This window comes from Tiliqua scincoides, chromosome 10, assembly GCF_035046505.1.
Source record: "Tiliqua scincoides isolate rTilSci1 chromosome 10, rTilSci1.hap2, whole genome shotgun sequence".
Lineage (NCBI taxonomy): Eukaryota > Metazoa > Chordata > Lepidosauria > Squamata > Scincidae > Tiliqua > Tiliqua scincoides.
The window spans coordinates 28,521,774-28,543,103 of record NC_089830.1 but is presented as its reverse complement, the minus strand read 5'-3'; the positions used below and the strand labels follow the sequence as shown (position 1 = coordinate 28,543,103).

The following is a 21,330-nucleotide window of genomic DNA, read 5'->3' as shown; positions in this document are numbered from 1 at the left end:
ATTTGTCCAACCTCCCTTTGAAGGCCATCTACACCAGTTGCTGACACCATACCTTATGGCAGTGAGTTCCATAAGCTAATCATGCACTTTGGGGATAAGAACTTCCTTTTGCCTTCCCTGAACCGCCTGCCAATCCATTTCATTGGCTGCCCCAAAGTTCTAAAACTAGGATGAGGAGGGAGGGATAAGAATGTCTCTATCTCCACATCAGGCATCAGTTATAAGTTGGTGCATTTGCATCCTCCAAATTCGCAACATTGAGGCACTTTCAGTGGGAAAGTGGTGCAGAGGGAAGATGTCGGTTCCCTCCCCCCGTCTGCTCTCAGATGGGCTCCCCCTGTGGCAGCTTTTTGACAAAAAGGGCCCCCCCATTGATGTTCTGCCTTAAATATCTTTCAGTGGCCACCTGGGATGTGGACACTGAGCAGACTGAGTGCCTTGCTGTGGTGCTTGTCCTTCTTGAAAGGAGCGTGCAGGGCAAACTACAGTAAGAAACCCCCTGCCACAGCACTGCCCTCCTTTGCCCCCCACTTGCACTATTTGCAAGGGAAAAAGAACACCGGTGGGCTTGGCCCTGAGACTTCTCCAAGCAGGAGCCAGTCCTAAGTCATTCAAGGGAAGAAAGCACCCCTGAACGTGTGCAGAGGGCTTCCCTCATCACCTGTGTGGTACTAAGAGGTGGGGCTTTCCCAGCAGGGGGCGTGGTGCCCAGCACCTCTCCTCTTGTTGCAGGTTCAGAAATTCAGACAGGCATCAAGGACACTAGGAGGTCAGGAGTAAGTTTATTCCATTGCTAGCAATGCGTCCCAGCAGGATCTTTCCCAAAGGCTGGGCAGCGAAATACTTAGGGCTCCCAGCTTTTATACACGTCAGATTTAGCTTTGATTGACATATGACAAGCAACCCAGAATGGACTTTTCCTCCAGAAACTTGTCCAATCCCCTTTTAGAGGCATCCAGGCCAGACGCCATCACCACATCCTGTGGCAAGGAGTTCCACAAACCAACCACACGCTGAGTAAAGAAATATTTTCTCTTGTCTGTTCTAACTCTCCCAACACTCAATTTTAGTGGATGTCCCCTGGTCCTGGTGTTATGTGAGAGTGTAAAGAGCATCTCCCTATCCACTCTGTCCAGCCCCTGCACAAATTTGTATGTCTCAATCATGTCCCCCCCTCAGGCGCCTCTTTTGTAGGCTGAAGAGGCCCAAACGCCGTAGCCTTTCCTCATAAGGAAGGTGCCCCAGCCCAGTAATCATCTTAGTCGCTCTCTTTTGCACCTTTTCCATTTCCACTATGTCTTTTTTGAGATGCGGCGACCAGAACTGGACACAATACTCCAGGTGTGGCCTTACCATCGATTTGTACAACGGCATTATAGTATTAGCTGGCATTATAATATTATCCTCCTTGTATTAGCTAATAGGACGCTTGCAAAAGTCTCTTTTCCAACCACCTGTCTGTTGCGGTTAAGCTAGCGGTTTTCTATTTTTTAACTGCAAAAGTTCTGCAAAACAACTTCTTGCGGTCAAAGCTTGTGTCTGCAACACCTCTTCCTCTTTAACACAGACACAGGGGTAATTTCAAGCATTCAGCTGAACTAAACAACCAAGTACAAGGGCCTACTTTAGTCAAGCACTCTGTACATGCTCAGAACAGGCTCAAATAACTCTTATCATGTACAAAATCCAAGAAATTTCCGCTAGGCTCTTCCCACATTCCCCACTTCACGCATTAGTGACTTTTTTTAAAGCCAATAAATGGCCATGATGTGGGCAGCAGCTTTTTTCTTTACTGCAGCATCAATAGAGCTTTCCTAAGGGGTGAATACACAAAAAACAGCACACATTCATAGTAGCACAAACCTCATAGTCAGGGCTTGGAACTGCTAGTTCACCCCGCCCCTTTTCTTTTGTTTGTACATTCAAACAAAACTTCGGTTCAAATTGGGTGCGCAGTTCATAGGTACTGCAGATTGAAGACAGAAACATTGTTCAAGAGTCTTTAGCCACTAAGAGTCACTAAGAGTCCAAGAGTCTTTAGGGCTACCTGCCAGCCCACAAAGATATTGAACACATTTCAGCAAACACCTTCCAGTGCTTAAGTTGGCATTGTTCACAAGTCTCTTCTTCAGCATTCTAAAGCACAAGTCCAGTCACAAAGAGTTGATGGCACAAATTGCATTTAACACACAACATTTACTTCAGACAGGCAGTTGAGAGATGCCTGCTGGCACAACTGCTTTTCAAAATGCAATCAGGTTTTTTCTCCCAACCTGTACTTCTTGGGAGCGCAGGTCTGGAATGAGGGCTTTGGGCTTCAACAACCCTGTGGCGCAAAGCCACACAAGGGAAGCGTGTCATGCAATTCCGTCTGCCAGAGTCGGTGTTCATCTTTTAGCCCCTCTTGTAGAACTTTCCTGCTGCTGCTCCTTTTTCTTCCAGGTAGCAACTGATTCTACTGGCTCAGGTGTTGTGGTTTCCTCTGAGCAACACTTGGACATTCTTGGATGGTCATTTTACAATTAGGCACATCTTTTAATTTCAGCATCATTACAAGGTTGTTGTGCAGGAGGGTTTTTTCTCTGCATGTATTATTTAGCAATTTGTTTTCCTTTTGTTGAGTACTCTTTTCCCTCATTACCTTGGACTCATTTTTCCTTTTGCCACAAGCTTATCTCTTGCAACTTGTATGCATTCTTAGCATTTATTCTGTAGTGGAGACACAAAAACTGGACAACTGCAGAAACATAACATTGTTAATTTGTTTGCTTGTAATACAGATTAATGACAAGGGCTCATCTTGTTATACTTTTAGACTGGCAATTTTACACCTTTAAATACAAACGGCACAGTTGTAACTTCAAAAATCAGAGACACTTTAAATACCTGTCACTTGAAACTAGTTAATCTTTTGGCTTGGATGCTCAGGTCCTTTTATGTATTCTTTGCTTTCTCATCTTATTTTGTCTCATCAGACGTGTCAACGGACAAGAAACTCTTAAGTGAGCAATCCAGGCGGTGGAAGCAGACCTGTTCAAAACAAAATCTGACTTGACAGACACAGGGCAGGCAATTAAACATGTTGCAGTATTGAAATGGATGCAACTTGCTGATTTCACTTAAACTGTCACAGACACCAATTCACAATAACAATAATACACACTTTTAGAAGTACAGGGCCATTCCTAGACTCAAGCTAACCTCGTCGGGATTTACAAATGTCTTGCGGAATTCTGGAATTCATTCCCTCCCCTAAGCTCAACCAAGTTTTCCCATTGTCCTTAACTGCTCTAAAATCCTAACTCTACCTAAATGCCATGCTTGAAATAAATTTTATTGCTTCTTACGTGTGTCTTCTGCCAAACTTTGTACTCTTTCTTATCACGGTAGCAGGCCAAACTTTGTTTCTTCACATATTACCATAGAAGTCCTTTGATAAAACTCATTGTTTTTGAAAAAGATTTACCACTGACTTGGCTGCAACTGGTACTCTCAGTTAGTTCCTCTGTTCAATCTTCCTTTGCTTAAACTATGTGGTTCTTAACTTTAATTTCTTTTTTTCTTCTTGAACTGCCCAACCTCGAAGGATTGGCATTTCTTAGAACTCTGTACATGGCTTGCTGGAATGATTGAAGAGGAAGGAGTAACATTTAAAGGACACTGTGTTGGTTTTGATTTTTATTTTTTTTCCTGTTGGGTACAAGGGACTTTTCACAGAAAACTGAACAACTTGCACAGTACAAATTCTGCTTAGAGGAGAACTTAAACTATTGTGTTTTTTTTACAGACCTTTAAATACATACCACAGTGAACTTGGAATGTATGTTTACAATCATCACGGCACAACATGAGAACCCAGGGGGCACATCCTTCCCCTGTCCATGTCTTCTCATTTCCGGGGTACTACTTTTGGCCTGGTCAGACCACCTTGACCCCCGTGGACAAATCTACATCTCACACAGTTACAGAAATACTTCCCCCAATTTTTCTCTTCCTTTCCTTACAGTGACATGGTTCCACCCTGGCTGCTTGTCTGGGGCTACTCGGGTGTTTGCAGGGGGTGATCAAGCCCCTCCTCTCCCTCAGAATGGAGGGAGGTCCAGTCTGCTATCCATCAGACTCTTACCTGCCGCGGACTTCTTTGGGGGGGGGGGGTTCTTGGGGAACCTGGTCCCTACTGAACTTGGTCCTTGCTTCCTTCCTTGGTTCGGGGTGCAACAATGATGGCTGGCCACAGGAGGTATGGCCAGGGCATTGTCCCACGGGGACAGTGAGCAGTGGAGCTCACAAGTGGGACAGGGCCCAGTGCAGCCAGGAAAGCCTCCCAGAGTGCCCAGGCGGTGATTAATTCACATGGATTGTGTTAATCACTGGCTTGTCTCTGGGGGGCCTTGGCCAATTAGCTCCTCTCTCCTCCCCCAGCTCTAAAATATGGGTCAGATCCAGACCTATTTGCTCACAAATAGGTTGAGAAAGCAGAGAGATGGGCAGCTGCAGTTCAGTGGAGACTGGAAGTGCCTTGGAGCCCTCCTCTAGGATCTGGAACTTGGAGCTCCCCCCCCCCGACCCAGATGTGTATGGGGGGTTTCTGTGCAGTTCCTCAGCAGGGTGGTGCCTGGCCCAGAGTCCGTGCAGAAGATGTTGTCTGTCATGACTGGGTGAGAGCAACGTGGGTGGGGACGAGGGCCAGGCATTCCACATGACATCGAGGCAGCCTCAAGCCCCTGCACTTCTTTGTTTCCAAAACTAGATGCTGCATGGAAGGCTGAGCTCCAGAGCGGTTTCTCACAGTCCTGAAACACACAAAATTCTAGACCTTTGGTGTCCTTTGTCCCTTCCTGCCTCCAGGCTGCAGCGTTTGTCATGATGCTGGGTCTGTTTTGTTGTCGTTTAGTTTGGCTGGTTTGAAATCCTGTTTGGATTTACTTATTTGTAAACTGGTCTGGTGCTTCCTTGCAGAACAGCAGGTATCAAAAGAGAAATTCTGAGTGTGCGCAAAGTGCTTTTCCATTTCCCGCAGTGTAGCCCTCAGTCTGCCCCCACACACCTGAGAAGGAAGCACAGGCCGAGCTTTGAGAAAGGGCGAGCCAATGACCATCAGAGCTAGGAAAGAGATGCCAGGACTGGGGGGAGGGGAGCCAGCGTTGCCTCTGCCTAGTGGTGTTGGTAGGGTGGTGCGGGAGATGTGGGCTGCACCAAGTGACATGCACAGGGTGTGTGTGTGTGTGTGTGTGTGAGACACACCACTAGTGGCCAAAGTGTTTAAAATCTTGGTATTTTTGAATGCGTAATTTCATGCAGAATGCAGTGAAACAAACAGCATTGAAACGTCTCTATTCTATCCAAAGTTATAGCCAAAAATCCAGCGGGGGCAGGGCTCTGGTGCCTCACCATGCCCACTGCCCAGGACATTGCTCTGCCCGCTGCATGGGCGAAGGTCCATCATGGGGGTGACATGCTGGCCTCCACACACCAGGTGCTGCAAACCCTAGTGATGCCTCTGCCTTGCTCACAGTGTTGCCAGGCACAAACTGGAGTGCCTCTCATTGTCTGCAGTGTGGCCGCGAGCTGTGCCCCACTCACAAGCCCCCAAGCCCATAATCTCCACACAGATGCTTGGAGGAGTCCCTTCAACAGGTGCTGTCCTGGACAGCACATGCTGCTGAGCAACCAGGAACAGCAAACCCTGAAGCCTTGGCATGTCAGGGGAGGGAGGGAGGGAGGGAGGGAGGCATGCGCAGTGATGTGCATGTGTCTCTATATTAGCTGATACATCAGCGACTGACCGCAGAGGGAAAAGCAGCAGCTGCTAGCAGAAGGTTCAGGAATGGGGGGGGGGATCCTGGAGAGATCGGCGTTGCCTCCAGAGACTGGTGTGCTGGTGCAGCAAGATACTTTCCTTCTTTGGTGCCTGAGGCGGACCAATCCACATCGCATCCCGCCTGCCCCTCCAGCACACACATGCGCCAGTATCTCACAAGTGGTCCAGTCCGATCCTGCAGTGAATGGGGAGCTGCCCAGGAAGCTCATGTGGCCTGGACTGGCAGCCCTGGCTGGTTGGCAACCTTCAGTCTCGAAAGACTGTGGTATAAGCCTACAGTGCCCGGTATTCCCAGGCGGTCTCCCATCCAAGTACTAACCAGGCCTGACCCTGCTTAGCTTCCGAGATCAGACGAGATTGGGCATGTGCAGGGTAACTGCTTCCCTAGAAAAATGGTGCAAGCACACGGCACGTTGTTCTGGAGGTGCTGCTGGCGTGCAGGGCTCTGAGACACATCCAACCAGCCTCTCATCCAACACAGTCTGAGTGCTGCACAGACCAGGGAGGGCCATTGCTCTCATGCCGGCTGGTGGGCTTCTCTGCCTGGCCACTGCAGGAAGCAGATGGCGGGCCAGGTGGACCCTTGATTTGGGGTGCTCTTCCATGTCCTTGCTGGGGCAGGTGGGCACCTCAGGCAGCTGTTCCATCCAAACCTGCAGCTGGTCGGTCTGCTGCTTGTGGCCCAGGGAAGAAGAGCACAAGTATTGCCTCATTCTGTGCCTTGCAGTGTCTACAAGCTCAGAGCACTGGCTGGGCAGAGGCTGTGCTGAGGTCAGGCTTTCTCAGTGCCCTCCTCCTTGCCAGCCCAGCTGAACTGAAGGTGAGGGAAGGCCAGGGGAGGCTCCCACTTCCACCCTGCTGCTGCCCCCGAAAATCTGTCTGATTTGCATGCCTTGGACCTAGGGAAGATAGGCCAAGCTGGGGGCAGGGGGGGGGGGGGAGGCCAGCATTTGGCTGGAGCTCCCCAGGAGTGTCCGAGCCCTGCTCTCCTCCCGGGACGTCTTTTGGCCTGAAACTTGAGACAGCACCTGCAACTGGAGGGCTCTCTAAAAATACTCCACCCCGTCCGCCCCCCTCTTCCTTTGCCTGCCCAGTTTCCCTGCTCCACTGGGATAGAATTCCCATGAGTGAGCTGATCTATGGCAAGGTCAAGTAGCAGGGTGGGAGCAGATAAGTACCCACTTTCTGACACTCCCTTACAAAACAGGCAGCAGCACCTCCCCCCCCACAATGTCCTGGGCTTCTGGAGGGCGTCATATGATGGCTGGTGGCCCCCCCCCCCGGCCCATTCATGGGACTGCCTCAGCGCCAGTGCCAAGAAGCCCGCAGCAAGGCAGTTGGAGGGAAACAGCCACGCACAGCAGCCAAAATTCTTGCCTGCTGAGATCTCTGCTGCGCTGCTTGGCACCTATGGAACTGAGCACTGTTCCCTGGGGCACTGTACCCTCACCAGCCCTCCCCCCCCACACCCCCATCCCTCCATTTCCAAAAAGCCTGCTTAGTCTTGCTTAGCAGCCCCCGCCCCCCACGCACATTCAGTTTAAGGTCTAGATTCTGCCCTCTCAGCTCTCAAATGTGATTATGCAGACTTGGCATCTGGACTAATCAGAACTGCCAGGAGCGTCTGGTTTCCATCAGGGCACACCTTGAGGGAGGCAGGCTTCTTTCCAGCCCCTGGGTTCATTCAAACACTGGGCAGTGCCAGGGACTGAGTGCCCTATGAACTCATGCAGGGTGTCCACAGTGCTCCAGGATTCAGTTTTCAGCTGCCTCTCCGTCTGAAGGCTGCACCCAACTGAACACCTGCTCAGGCTCTGGGTTTGCTGGTCCTGCTGGGTTTGCCTGGGGAGGGGGTTGGGAACACTGAGCTGGCCACAGGCAGCAGGTTGTGCTTGGCTCTGTGGGCCACGAGTTCTGCAACCTGCTCCCAACAGAGCAAAAACTGCAGGTGCGGGACTGGCCCTCATCAGCCAGGTGGTCCCCTGTTTCTCTTGGTTCTGATCCACATTTGCGTCCGCAGAAAAGCATCATTTTCCTGCCTTAAGAGACCTGGTCTGCTTTCTCCAGCGCAGGGGCTTCACGGGGGGGGGGGGGGGGGGGAAGACGGCACTGAGTGACACCCCTGGGAGGGATGACACTAAAACGACTACACTTGTTATGGTGATGCAAAAATGCACCAATGGTAGAAAACAGTTAAATCATTGCTTGAAATCAATGACTAAAAGCACAGAATAGCTGGTAACAATTGCTAAATTAAAAAAACAATAATTTGCATTAGAGCATATGCAAAAGTTGCTATAACGATTTACAAGCAACAGTAGTACAAAAACACCACTAAGGATTTGGTGGGGTCTGGGGTGGAGAAGGCAGGTGGGGGCAATGCTGTGCGTTCTTACCCCAGGTGACATCAACCCGAGTGACACCTCTGGGAGGGGAGGACGTGGCACTGGGTGCCCCCTCCCTGCAGGACCCTCTCTCTTGCCCCCTCAAAGAGCCCCAGGGGCTTCCTGTGGCCCTGCTCCAGCGCTGCCATCCTGGGGAGGCTGATTTGTGGCTGTGGGTCTTGGCTTGTCCTTCCTTGGCTTTTTGTGCATAAAGACCACAATCCTCCAGAGGCTTACTTCAGAGTAAGGGGAAGGCCTGAGTAAAGCAGCGGTGGCAGGAGCCGCTTGCGGGTTCGCAAGGCAGACTGGAGCAGGGATGTGTGGTTGGGGTGAGGCAGGTGAGGGCAGAGCCTCCGCAGCTGCCACCTTGTGAGGCGCCCAAACACCCCCACCCAGGCGCAGAGGGGGGAGAGTGCGGAGAGTGTGGGGGGTGCGCTGCTTGGGGCGCCTCACATGGTGGCAGCTTTTCGGGAGGACGCCGTGGGGAGGGTCTGCCTCCGCTCCCCTGCCTCCGCTCCCACCGCACGTCCCTGGACTGGGGAGGGGGACGCTGGGGCAGGGAGTTCCAAGGCCAGACTTGGCTGCGGGAGGGAATTGGAGGCCGGAGGGGCCCGGATCGCGGTCTGGGGCGAGCCTGTCCTCTCGCCCCTGGCAGGGGAGGCGCGACCTCGGGGTGCCTCCGCCCGGCAGCGTCCTGCTGGTCCGAAGGCAGAGCCGATCGGGTTTTCTGCGCCCAGCCCCCTAGCAGGGGGCGGCGCGGAGAGAGGGGCGGCAGCAGCTGCCCGGAGGCGGTGATTTATGGAACCCGATCGCTCGCAGCGCCTCCGCCTCCGCCTCCGCCTGGCAGGCGCACCCCCGGCGCTCCGGGATTGACCTTGAGGCCTGCGGGCGAGAAGCGGGGCAGAGCACGCAGCGCCCAGAGCGCGGCCCGGGCAGCAGGTGCGGGACGGGAGGCGCCCCCGAGCTGCCGCCGCCTCCCCGTGCATCACGCCTCTCGGCTCCTCGTGGCCCTTCCTCCCAGGCAGTGGCGTGGCTGCGGGGCAGAGCACTAAGTCCCGCGGGGAGCCTCCGCTGTGCTCCCCCCGCCCGGAAAGGCAGGGACTCAGTGCTTTGCCCCCTCTAGCGACGCCACTGCTCCCAGGCGCCCAGCTGGGTCTCCTCGGGGTTCCCTTCCGTCTTCCAGTGGGTCGTGTCCCCGGCATGAACGCAGGGCCGGCACACAAGCCTGAGCCCGGTGCTCCCCGCCGCCCGGAGGGGGGCACCTGAACAGCTGGAAAGAGACTGTGGGGCGGGGGGAGGGGCTGCCCTGCATCTCAAGGGCACCAGCAGCTCCCTCCTGAACTTTCCCGGGGGTCCAGGGCTGCTACAGAATGGAGCTGAGCTGAGCCCAAGCCGCTCAGTAGTGCGGGGCGGGCAGAGGTGGCACCCCAGGGTGGAAGTGCGCGGCATCCCCCCCGCAGAACCCCCAGGTGATGCTTTTGTGCCACCGTCACCTGGACGTCTCATTCCGCTTACCACGAGGTGCAGCGCGAGCGCAGTCCCGCCGGCGCACTCGGGAGCCAGCGACGCGGGCTGGGCGCCTGGCAGCTGCCCCTGGGCCCGTGCTCGGAAACAGGCGCTTTCCTCGCTCCATGTGCCTCTTGCCGAAGGGGCGGCTCGGAGGAAGGGGGAGCTCGTGCGTGTTCCACCCTGCGCTGCATTTCCAGAACGCAAAACCACAGCTGGGGCAAACTACCCTCGGTTTTCAACCCTGACTCCGTGCAGGGCACACCTCCTGGGCAGCCTGGATTCTGAGGGCTGCTCTCTCCACCAGGGGCCCAGCTCCAGAACAAGGACCCGGGTGACTCAACCTTGGAACTACAGCAGGCGATGACACTGTGCGGTTGACACTCTTCTCTCTCCCCACTGAATACACACCTGGCTGGTGCCAGCGCTCCACTCCCCCTCCCCCACCATTCTTTTAAATTAAGTCTGGGTCAGCATGCAGCTTCCCTAATGGCATTTCACATGCATTTTGTCTAATTTCAGAGCGATTCCCTTCCAGTCAAGTGGGAAGGGGACTCTGCCCCCCCCCCCCAATTGGGCCTGTCAGAGTTCAGTTACCAGGAGGTCTGAGAGGGCCCCCTGGTTTCTCTGCAGCTGCCAGGCACCAGGGCAGGGGGGTCTCTCCTTTAGAGAAATCTGACAATAGCGTCTGTCCTGACACATGCCAAGCCCAAAAAAGGGCGGGAAGCTCAGCAGCCAGCCCCAGAGCAGGTGGCCCCTGTGACTCCAGGGGCAGGAGAGGGTGGAACTCACTTGGCAAAAGAGATGGGGGGCGGGGCTCAGTGGAATGATGGGATGGAATGGACAGAAGAAGCACTGAGGAATATCTGTTCTTCCTGTTCTCAAAACACGGCTATTCCCTGGATGATTTAGGGAAAGCAGTGGTATTACTCCGACTTCAAACTCGCTTCAGATCAGTCACGAAGAGGTGCAACAAACTGGCACTGTTGGATATAGCCAAGTTGCTGGTTGCAGAGGGGGGAGGGTTGCTCCTGCAACTCCTGTCTATGGAAGACACACCCTGGAGGCGCAAGGACTCCTGTTCCCAGCCTGTGCTATTGGGGGGAGGGGCCAGGGCAGTGAAACCAGGTCACTATTGTGGTGCAAATGGCCACTGCTTTTCCGTGTTTTGCTTTCTCTCCCCCTCCCCCATCTTTCCTTTTGGCTTTTGTTGCAAAGGAAGAACGAATGGAATAAATTCTGCTCTTGTGGAAATCCAGGGATCCCAGCTTTCACATTATGACTTCCTTTAAAAGTGGGGTTTCCAGAACCCACTGCTCCAAGGAAAATTATTATCATCAATGTTAAGAATATTTATGTCCCCCTTTTCAACAACAAAAAAGTTCACAAAGCGATTAACAGAGCAAAAATCAAATGGCTAACTGGTCCCCTGTCCCCAAAGGGCTCCCAATCTTAAAAGATGCCAAAGAAACACCAGCAACAGCCACCACAAAAGACACTGTGTGTGTGTGTGTGTGTTTGTGTGTGTGTGTGGAGAAGGACAGTTACTCTCCCCTTGCTAAGCAGAAGAAGCACACTACTTGAAGAGGCACCTCTTGGCTCAGTTAGCAGGTAGCTAAGGGCCAATCCTGTCCAACCTTCCAGAGCCGATACTGCCTCAGCACAGACCTGAGGAAAGGGAACCATCATTACCTGACCTTGGGCAGCCTCCGTGACTGCCCCCACCAACCACAGAATGCAGCAAACACCTCATTGGCATGGCTGCATTGGCACGGGAAAGTTCGATAGGGCGGGGGGGGGTCTTTTGTTTCTGAGCAGAGTCTGGGGCAGGGCCTACAACTTGGTAGGAAGGAGGGTCAATAGCCTACACAGCCCCTTTGCTTATTCCTGCCTAATCCCCATATTTCTACCTCCATCACCCAAGAACACACAATGGTGGTGTTTTTAGAGGGGGTGCCAAGCGCCAAGTTTTGCAGAGAGCCTCCCTGCAACATGCAAGCGGCCCCTCCCCCTTCCCTATGGAGCCCTTCCTGGCAGTGGGAGCAAAACAGGCAAATGCCTGGCTCTGAGGGGGAGGGGCTGCTTGCAGGCTGTGGCAAGGCTCCCTGCAAAACCTAGCACTTTGCACCCCTCTAGCTACACCACTGCTAACAAATACACACACCCTGCTAGCCTTTAGACTAGTTTAAAGATGGTCTTTGCACCTATCTTGTGACACTCTAGTATATGGCAAAAATTCTTTAAATTTATTGGATGCTATAGTTCTGTTTCCTGCCCCCCCCCCCCCAACACACACCACAACTTTCTTCACCTTTCAGAGACAAGCAACTTGGCCAAGACCATCCTCTGAATCTGCTGCAGAGACTGGAATGTGGGTTCTCCTTGCTCCCTATTAGTTGTCAGCGACTCCCTATTTTTAGGCACCCCTTAGCTTGCTCCAGAATCTCAGCACTGTCACTTCACAGCTCCTCTGCAAGTATTTTTATTCCACTCTCTTGCCTGACAGCACTGCTATATTCCCCCCAGTTTGTCCCCATTCTGGGCAAGAGTAGTGGAGAGAAGCCGGCATCTTGCCACCTGCACTACCATGATGGCCAGATGTGGCCTTGGAGAAGCCTCTCTCCAAGAACTGACTTACAGGGCCCCTACAGGGCCCCTGTCAGAACTCTGGCCCCTGTAGAACTCTGATCTGACTTACAAGGTACAAGAGATGCCCCCCTGTTCTGCCTGGAGGTCTGGAGAGGACTGTTGGGGGAGGGGCAGGGAGCTTCCAAGCATTTCTGCATCTAGAGATCCCCAGGTGCCCAGCCCACCTCAGCAGACCTTCTCCCCTCATCTGTCCCTAGCTGGATGTGGGGAAATCCCCTGCACACACTCCAAGGAACCCTTTTTTGCTATCATTGCTCATGTTCTTGGGCCACGTCTTTCTTTTTTGTGGCAGGGTCTCAACTCCGCAGAGAGAGAAGGAAAATTGGAGCCCCACTGGTGCCCCTTTCACTCCATCGGGGTGAAGACTCTGCTGCCAGGCCAGATCGGAAGACACCTACCCAAATGTTGAGCCAAACTGGAAAGCAGTGCCCAATCGCAGGCCAGCTGCTTGTCAGCTGCTGGCCAATGGGAGCGAGGCTCAGGGTATATATTCCCAGGTCCTTGAGCCAGACTCTTGGGTCACCCTTTGTACTGGAGCAAGAAGAGGCAGCGCAGGCTTTGATTCTCCCTGTCAGGTACCTTGCCTTCTAGGGGATGGGGGGGCCGGGAGTCCAAGGGACGGGGACAGGTGCATGTGCCTTACAAGGAAGGAGGCAGTCGTTCCCTGCCCTAAACACCACCTTCACCAACGCAGTATTAACTTTGCAGAAAGAACTCTCTCACTTGAGCAGACTCAAGGGGGGATTGCAAGTTTGGGGTGTCAGCAGGAATCCCTGGGCAGGGGCATCTGTGGTCGGAAGGCCGACCAACCAGAAGGTTGCAGAGAGGCTCTTGGCAGCACCAGGCTAGGGGCAGCCCAGAAAGGCGCTGAAGAGGTGATCTTCCCCCCTGACCTTGCCAGTGTCCTTGCTCGGGGTCCGAGCAGTGTCCTTGCTCGGGCAGTCATCACTGCCTGCATGTTGCTGGCAGGGGAAAAGGGTGTGGGGTTGGGGGTCGTCTCTGCAACCCGCCGAGTGCCTTTTCCCCACTGCAGAACACCCCTCTCTCTCCATGTTGGATTTCCGTTCTTCTCCTGGCCCAAGAGATGCCTGACTGCGAAAGGAGCCCCAGGAATGTGGGCTCAGCTGAAGTGCTGCTCTGCACCAGCAGGCGCAAGCAGGGTCCTTTTGTGGACACAACCAGCAGCTATAAATAACTCGGTTTCCAAAGGGCTGGCAGCTAAAATTATCCAATGCTTTCCACTGGTGGCAACTGGATAGGAGTGGTGGCCTCTGTGCAGCCCCACTCCCTTGCCCCCTTGGCACTTGCTGCCTTGTCATCTTTGACCCCTTGGCATTTTTGACACTGGCACTGCCCTCACCACTGCACAACGTTCCTTTCCAGTGAGCGGTGCTGGGGCTTGAGCAAGATGGACAAGTGGGCTGTCTTCTAATAGATGGGCATGAAGCGAACTCTGGCCCCTGAGAGGGCCCATCATTAAGTTCAGTATTGCTGTGCCCAAAGTCCCTTTTCAATCCCCAACACTTCCCGAAGAGCTTGGAGACCTCCTCCAGTCCTAGGACACAGGGGCCAAAGGGCCACTGCCTGGTCCGATCCAGGCAGCTTCTTCTACCCTGAGCAAAGGCTGAGCTGGTGTCCCAGAGGAGGCAAAGGCCAACTTGACTTGGGGAGAAGCAGAGACGGTGGCACTTGTTGAAAGTCCACCTCCAAAAATATCTCCATTCCAAACTTAGAATGTTAGCTTTCCACTCTTTATAGCTTTTTGGTCAGTTTGTAAAGTGAAGCTTATTCAACTAAACAACGACTGGCTTCCTATTTTCCCATTTCACAACTTGATCTTCTGTCCTGGGGATGGAAACATTTAAGACAACAGTCTGTGATACGAACGTCCGATGCAGTATCTTATTCCTCCTCCTCCTGTGTCCCACAGGAGCAGGCTACTAGAAATTAATTACCCATTTTCTCAGTCCCAACAGTACATCTTCACAAGCAAATCTGTGCTAGCCTTTTGTACACAAAGGCATCGATTCATTTCCTCCCCAGTTGGGCTCTGCCAGAACAGAGGGGTCCCAATGTGAGCCTCTCTCTCTCACCACAAGCCAACCACTTCTTCCCTCTCCCTGTGCCTGCCTGCAGGTCTCGTCCCATCAGCCGCCACCATGCCTTTCGGAAACACCCACAACAAGCACAAGCTGAACTACAAGGCAGAGGACGAGTTCCCCGACCTCAGCAAGCACAACAACCACATGGCCAAGGCCCTCACCTTGGAAATCTACAAGCAGCTGCGTGAGAAGGAGACCTCCAGCGGCTGCACCGTGGACGATGTCATCCAGACAGGCGTGGACAACCCAGGTGGGTCCCATCTTCCAGAACCTCAGTGCTCAGGCGGCACAAAAGGCCACCAAGTTTTTCCTTTTCTATGTATAGACCAAGTATTAGTAGAACGCCAAGCACACATATTCTCCCCTGAAATTTTCTATGGTCTGACTTCTTATCTCCCTCTGGTGGCTGGTTTGGAGGGATGTAGGGTGGGGGAAGAGACAGAGCCCAGCTGCCTTGATGACACCCAGCAAGGATCCCCAGCAAGGCAGCAGTGGGACTACCTCTTGTGGCACACACTGGAGTCAGGACTGCAGGTCACACAGAATTCTTTCTCTGGGAAGTCAAGCATTAATGAGGTGAAGAGTGGCCAACCTCTGTCACCATGAGAGCCCTACTGTTCTCCAGGCAGTAGCTGGGGGGGCGGCATTGTGCAATTTGGGGTTTGCAAGAACTGCAGATAACACAGAACATCTCAGGAGAGGCGTTCCCTGACGAGGCCTGTATTAGCCACTTTAAAAACCAATGTTCTACAAATGCAAATGTATGCTACAGAAAGTGGTGCATCAACCAGCTGTCACATACATCACATGCAGAATCCCCAAGCAGGATGTGGAATCTCCATTTCTTACAACTTGCAAACATTTTTTGGAGAACGAGTGGAGAGAGAAGAGTTGCTGCAAGGCCACTGATGGCCATTCCTGAGCAAGATGATGGATAGTCCCGGTGGGGGAAAGTTGGGTTCAGATTTGAAGAGAGGAGCTTAAAACCAGCTGTGTTTTGATCCAGGGGCCTCAAGCACATTTGCTCAAGGTTCAGACTGTACCCTGCTGCATTCACAGATCTCAGTGAAATTGGCCAGGGCTGGCCCATCTATGCAGCCAACTGAGGCAGCTGCCTTAGGCAGCAGACTAGCGGAGAACACTCTGCGCACTCACCTCCACTGCTTCTGCGCCAGCTCTCTGGCCTGGAAGAGGAAGTGTGGAGAAGGGTAGGCTAAAGCATTGGAAACTCTCCCCTCTCCACACTTCTTCCACCAACCCACTGTTCCGATCCAGGAAGTGGGAGGAGGAGAGGCTGGCGCATCTCCAGGTGGGGAGGGGGCCAGCATTGGACAGGCTGCCTCCGGTGCAGGGAGGTCTCAGGTCAGCCCTGTCCACAACATGCATCTGAAAACTAGAAAAGGGGCCCTGGTGTCACCATAAGTTATTTCAAGCACCGCAGTGCGCCAGCATCAATGCCATGGGTTCAAACTTGTGACCTCCCTAAGACCGCTGTACCGAAGTTCATGTGCCATTGAGCCTCCCCCTCACACCTGAGTTTCTGAGTCATCGCAACGCAGCACATCCCCCGTCACTTGCTCTCATTCGACTTTTGTTCAGTGACCAGACCAGGAGATTGATCTCTCTGAAATGCATTTCCACCTCCCCCCTTTTCCAATGCAGGTTTTTCAGTGACTGCTTTCCATTTTTCACCAGATGCTTCTGCTGGTGGAGGGGGGTGTGCGGGAGTAGCACAATGACCATTCATAGGAGGTGGTTATGGATGGATCAAGTACAACTGACGTTTTGGTCCTGGAAGCCGGAATCTAAATGGTGCCCATGCTGGGTCTCCTCCCAGTTCACAGCAGACTCTTGCTTCATTCTGCCTTGGGGACTAGCAGCACCAGTGGGGCGGTTGCCAGACAGCTGTGAGGAACCACCACAAACCAGTCCCCACGACCACTGCTACAGTGCCTTCTCCGTGCTGGCCCCCCGTCCAATGACTCCTCCTTCCTATGCACACAGGTCATCCCTACATCATGACCGTTGGCTGCGTGGCTGGTGATGACGAGTGCTATGATGTCTTCAGCGCACTTTTTGACCCCGTCATCCAGGACCGTCATGGTGGCTACAAGCCCACTGACATGCACAAGACGGATCTCAACCATGAGAACCTGAAGGTCAGAGCCTAGAGGAAAGAGTACGTGGTGCGGGGCGGGGGGGGGGAGAGAATGTTGCAGTTTACATGCTGAGGGTCTTGGCTTCAACCCCTGGCAGCTGAGAGGATCGGGCCGCAGGGGGTGGGAGAGACTCTCCTCTGCCTGGGACCCTGGAGAGAGTGGGCAATGCTGGGCTCAGCGCAAGCAGAGTGGCTGGTGGTGAGATGCACAACCTGACAACGCCCCCTTTCCCTTCCCTGAAGGGTGGAGATGATCTGGACCCCAACTATGTGCTCAGCAGCCGTGTCCGGACTGGCCGCACCATCAAAGGATTCACTCTGCCCCCCCACTGCAGCCGCGGGGAGCGCCGTGCTGTGGAGAAACTCGCCATCACCGGTAAGAGGGCAAGAACAACCCTCCCAGGGCCAAAGGGGATGTGGGCATGGGGAGGGGGGCAACTGCCACTTGAACCCCTGGTGTTGGCAGCAAAGCTACACACTTGAGAATAAGAATTTGTTTCTTTAAAAGCTCCTTGGGAGCTTTAAAAGCTTTTTAAGGGGCAGGCCAAGAGCTAAGGCAGGCAGACATAAGAAGAGCCCACTGGCCAAAAGCCCATCTTGTCCAGCTTCCTGCATCTCAGAGTGGCCCACCAGATGCCTCACACAAGATCACGTGAGACTGGCATCCTGTTGCCACTCCGTTGTACCTGGCATTCTGTGGTAGCCTACTTCTAAAATTAGGAGGTTGCACATACCCATCACGGCTTATAACCTGTGATGGACTTTTCCTCCAGAAACTTTTCCAGTCCCCTTTTAAAGGCATCTAGACCAGATGCTATCACCACTTTGTGTAGCAAGGAGTTCCACAGACTGATTACATGCTGGGTAAAGAAATATTTTCTTTTGTCTGTCCCCCTAACTCTCCCCACACTCAATTTCAGTGGATGGCCCTTGGTTCTGGTGTTGTGGGAAATGAGTGTCTCTATCCACTCTGTCCATCCCCTGCATAATTTTGTATGTCTCAATCATGTCCCCTCTCAGGCGCCTCTTTTCTAGGCTGATGAGCCCCAAACACTGTAGCCTTTCCTCATAAGGAAGGTGCCCCAGCCCAGTAATCATCTTAGTCGCTCTCTTTTGCACCTTTTCTATTTCCACTATGTCCTTTTTGAGATGTGGCAACCAGAACTGGACGCAATACTCCAGGTGTGGCCTTACCATCAATTTGGCATAATACAATGATATTATAATTTTAGCCATTTTATTGTTAATTAATGATCCCAGGCCTTCTTCACTGCCGCTGCTCATTGGGCCGACACTTTCATTGAGCTGTCCACCAGCACCCCAAGATCTCTCTCCTGATCTGTCACAGACAGATGAGGGAGACAAGAGCAGAGGGGAATTGTGGCAGGATGCGATGGGCCACAATTGTGTGCCAGGAGAACCTCCAAAGGAGCACACAAGTGCTGTCAGCTGCAGGCAAGCAGGACCTTCTGACATCCTAATTTCATGGCCTCCATTTTGTTTCCCTCCCCTTCCACAGCCTTGAACAGCCTGACGGGAGAGTTCAAGGGCAAGTATTACCCCCTCAAGAGCATGACCGATGCAGAACAGCAGCAACTCATTGATGACCACTTCCTGTTTGACAAGCCAGTCTCACCCCTGCTGCTGGCCTCCGGCATGGCCCGTGACTGGCCTGATGCCAGGGGCATCTGGTGAGTCCCTGCCCTGCGCCAGAGCAGGCAAGACCCAAGGGGGAGGGGCTTGATGTGGAGCAAGGAGTTTAGGGTGGTGGGCTGTGGAAGCTGGGTTCTGGCTCTAAGTTCCGGGGGAGGCGGGGGGGGGGAAACCAAGTACCCCTGGGCCCAATCTGGCTCACAGACTCCCCCCACATATCCTCTGCACTGATAAGTTGCATTCACTACCACAAAGCATGGCAAGCCAGCTTCAATGGCTTTAGCTACATGTATGGGAGGGGAGAGACCTGCCCACAGCCACGGAGAGCTCAACACTGCCACCAAAGCCAGGGGGATTGTCCTGCTCTGAACATGGCCAGAGGCAACAAGAGAAGGTTGCTTGCTTGCTTTGACTCCATGTCAAACGGCATGACCAGCCATTAAGCAGCCCCCCCCCCCACAACCAGCTTCAGGAACGCCCACCAAGGCACCCCATCCCTTTAATTAGAGGGTCCATTATAGCTTCTGCCTCCAGCTGAAGGGTCATTTGCTAGTGCAGCTCAAAGCACTTTAGTTCTCCCCAACTAACTCGAGTACCGGGAAAGCAGACCCTGCAGGGCACGCCAGGCCTTCTGTTCCCAAGGAGGCTCTGTGGCAAGTGCACTCTCTGCTCCTCAGGCACAATGACAACAAGACCTTCCTGGTGTGGGTGAACGAGGAGGACCATCTCCGTGTCATCTCCATGCAGAAGGGCGGCAACATGAAGGAGGTCTTCCGGCGCTTCTGTGTCGGGCTGCAGAAGGTGAGCACTGGCAAGGGGCAGCCAGCCCCTGGCTTATTCCAGTGGCCACACGGGTCATGGAGATGCCAGGCACTTGGGCTCAAAGGGAGGGGGGCATCCTGGGCTGGTGGCAGACCAGCAGGTAAGTAATGCAGGGCTTCTCGCTTCTCTCCCGGAAAAGATCGAGGAGATCTTCAAGGCGGCCGGCCACCCCTTCAGCTGGAACAAGCACTTGGGCTACATTCTGACCTGCCCTTCCAACCTGGGCACTGGCCTGCGCGGGGGTGTCCATGTCAAGCTGGCCCACCTCAGCAAGCACCCCAAATTTGAGGAGATCCTCAAACGTCTCCGTCTGCAGAAACGTGGCACAGGTGAGAAGCCTGGCCAGGCGGGGACCTGCCAAAGAGAGGAGTGACCAGTCCAGCTTCCTCCTCCTCTCCCTGGTCCTAAAATAATTTCAAGGGGGAGAATGAACCTAAAGGCTTTTGCAAAAGCGGGCTCTGTTTATTGCTCCCTTATGCTGTGGGCCCCCTCCCAATATCATCTGCACCAGTCAGCAAATGAAGAAGGGGTTGGGAGGCTGTGGCTTTCCTGACCTGCTTGGGGCTTCCTGAAGGTCTAGTTGGCTGGCAACTGTGGGTCTCAGGATGTCGGAGTGAAGGGATCCACTATGGTGTGATCCAGTGGCCAGGCCCTGCGTGTGCACTTAGGGATCCGCACACACTGAAGTATGAATGGCCCCTAAAAACAGACAGGTTCAGCAAAGCATGTTAGCTTCACTTCTGGGGGGGGGGGAGAGGTGACATTAGTGTGACCCCTGCGTGGATGGTGCCAGCCAGTGGGGGAGACAAGGACCAGTCTGGTTCTGGGTGGATGGGGGCCTTCTCTTGACAGCAGCTCCCCCCCCCCATGCAGGTGGTGTGGACACCGAGGCTGTGGGTGCAGTCTTCGACATCTCCAACGCTGACCGTTTGGGCTCCTCTGAGGTGGAGCAGGTGCAGCTGGTGGTGGATGGTGTGAAGTTGATGGTGGAGATGGAGAAGAGGCTGGAGAAGGGCCAATCCATCGATGACATGATGCCTGCCCAGAAGTGAGGGGTGCGCCTGTTGCCCCGACCAACCATGTGGGGCAAGGCTTGGACTCCGGGGGGTGACCCCAATCCTGCCACTGGCTGCAGTGGCTCCGGGCATCCTCACTGCTCCTACCCAGGAGCGGTGAGGGCCTGGCGGGCTGCTGCCTCCCTCTGACAGCCGGGAAGCCATAGTGGACGCAGCTAATAAAACCGCTGGCCCCCAGAGCCTTGCCTCCCTTAGAAAAAGGTGGTGCTTGTCTGTCTTTTCTTGAACACTGCTGGGGAGGGGAGAAGGTAGTTGGACCCCCTAGAAGTGGCACTCTGCAAGGGGTAAGGATGAAGCTGCCTTTTGTCCCAGACCTTTGCTTGTGGGGCTGGTAGCCTTCGCTTAGAAGTGGGATATCACAGAGGCCTTAAAGCCTGGGCTTCCTCTGACTTTAAGATCTGACCCCAGTCTTGTCAACCCTGTGAACTGGCCAGGAGCCTCCAGGTGAGGAGCACACGCAGCTTTGGTGGTCTCCACAAGGCTTGCTTGGTTAGAGGACATCAAGTCCTGTTGGGACACACGAACATTTCCAACTCTGGTGGCAACCCGGAGGCTGGAACCTGTGAAACACACAGTGAAGAAAGGCCCACTTGTGGGGGTGGGGTGGAAGACACAACTTGGGGGATGGCAGTGGGTGGGGGAGAGCCTAAGGGCCTGAAATGGGAGCAGCACAGCTCAGAGACAGTCTTGCCTGAAAGAGGCTGCAGGCTCAGCCAGGCTGGGAAAGCTCCAGCCACAACCCTGGACAAAAAGGGGCCAGACCACTTAGGAAATGCCAAGCTCAGCAAACCACTGTTGCCCCCCCCCCCACTAGTACCACGCTCTCAGTTTGACACCCATGGTCTAGTTGGGGCAGCTCCTTCCATGTCACCCTGGCCAGCCAGGCTCAGGCCAGTGAAGAATTGGAGAAGGGCACAGGCTCATAAGAAGAGCCCCACTGGATCAGGGCAGAGGCTCATCTAGTCCAGCTTCCTGTATCTCACAGCGGCCCACCAAACGCCCCAGGGAGCACACCAGATAACAAGAGACCTGCAAGGCTTCCTGGGAATTGTAGTTAAGAACATAAGAAAAGCTTCACTGGATCAGGCCACAGGCCCATCTAGTCCAGCTTCCTGTGTCTCACAGCAGCCCACCAAACGCCCCAGGGAGCACACAAGAC

General features: G+C 53.8%; 1 protein-coding gene and 1 pseudogene across 1 annotated transcript; one reads left to right on the top strand and one right to left on the bottom strand.

The window, feature by feature from the left end:
- Nucleotides 1–6,091: 6,091 nt before the first annotated feature.
- Nucleotides 6,092–6,211, bottom strand: LOC136662085 (5S ribosomal RNA; annotated as a pseudogene).
- A 6,653-nt stretch (nt 6,212–12,864) lies between these two features.
- Nucleotides 12,865–20,371, top strand: CKM (creatine kinase, M-type). The gene is made up of 8 exons (XM_066638235.1): nt 12,865–12,935; nt 14,497–14,712; nt 16,467–16,621; nt 16,864–16,996; nt 18,140–18,311; nt 18,951–19,074; nt 19,235–19,424; nt 19,969–20,371. The coding sequence occupies exons 2-8, from the start codon at nt 14,520–14,522 to the stop codon at nt 20,145–20,147; spliced, it is 1,146 nt and encodes a 381-aa protein (XP_066494332.1). The 5' UTR covers nt 12,865–12,935; nt 14,497–14,519; the 3' UTR covers nt 20,148–20,371.
- Nucleotides 20,372–21,330: the final 959 nt, after the last annotated feature.

Coding starts and splice junctions, on each gene's coding strand:
- CKM (XM_066638235.1), top strand. CDS start 14,520: ATGCCTTTCGGAAACACCCACAACAAGCACAAGCTGAACTACAAGGCA. Junction 16,622..16,863: donor TCAACCATGAGAACCTGAAG/GTCAGAGCCTAG, acceptor CCTTCCCTGAAG/GGTGGAGATGATCTGGACCC. Junction 19,075..19,234: donor TCTGTGTCGGGCTGCAGAAG/GTGAGCACTGGC, acceptor CTCCCGGAAAAG/ATCGAGGAGATCTTCAAGGC.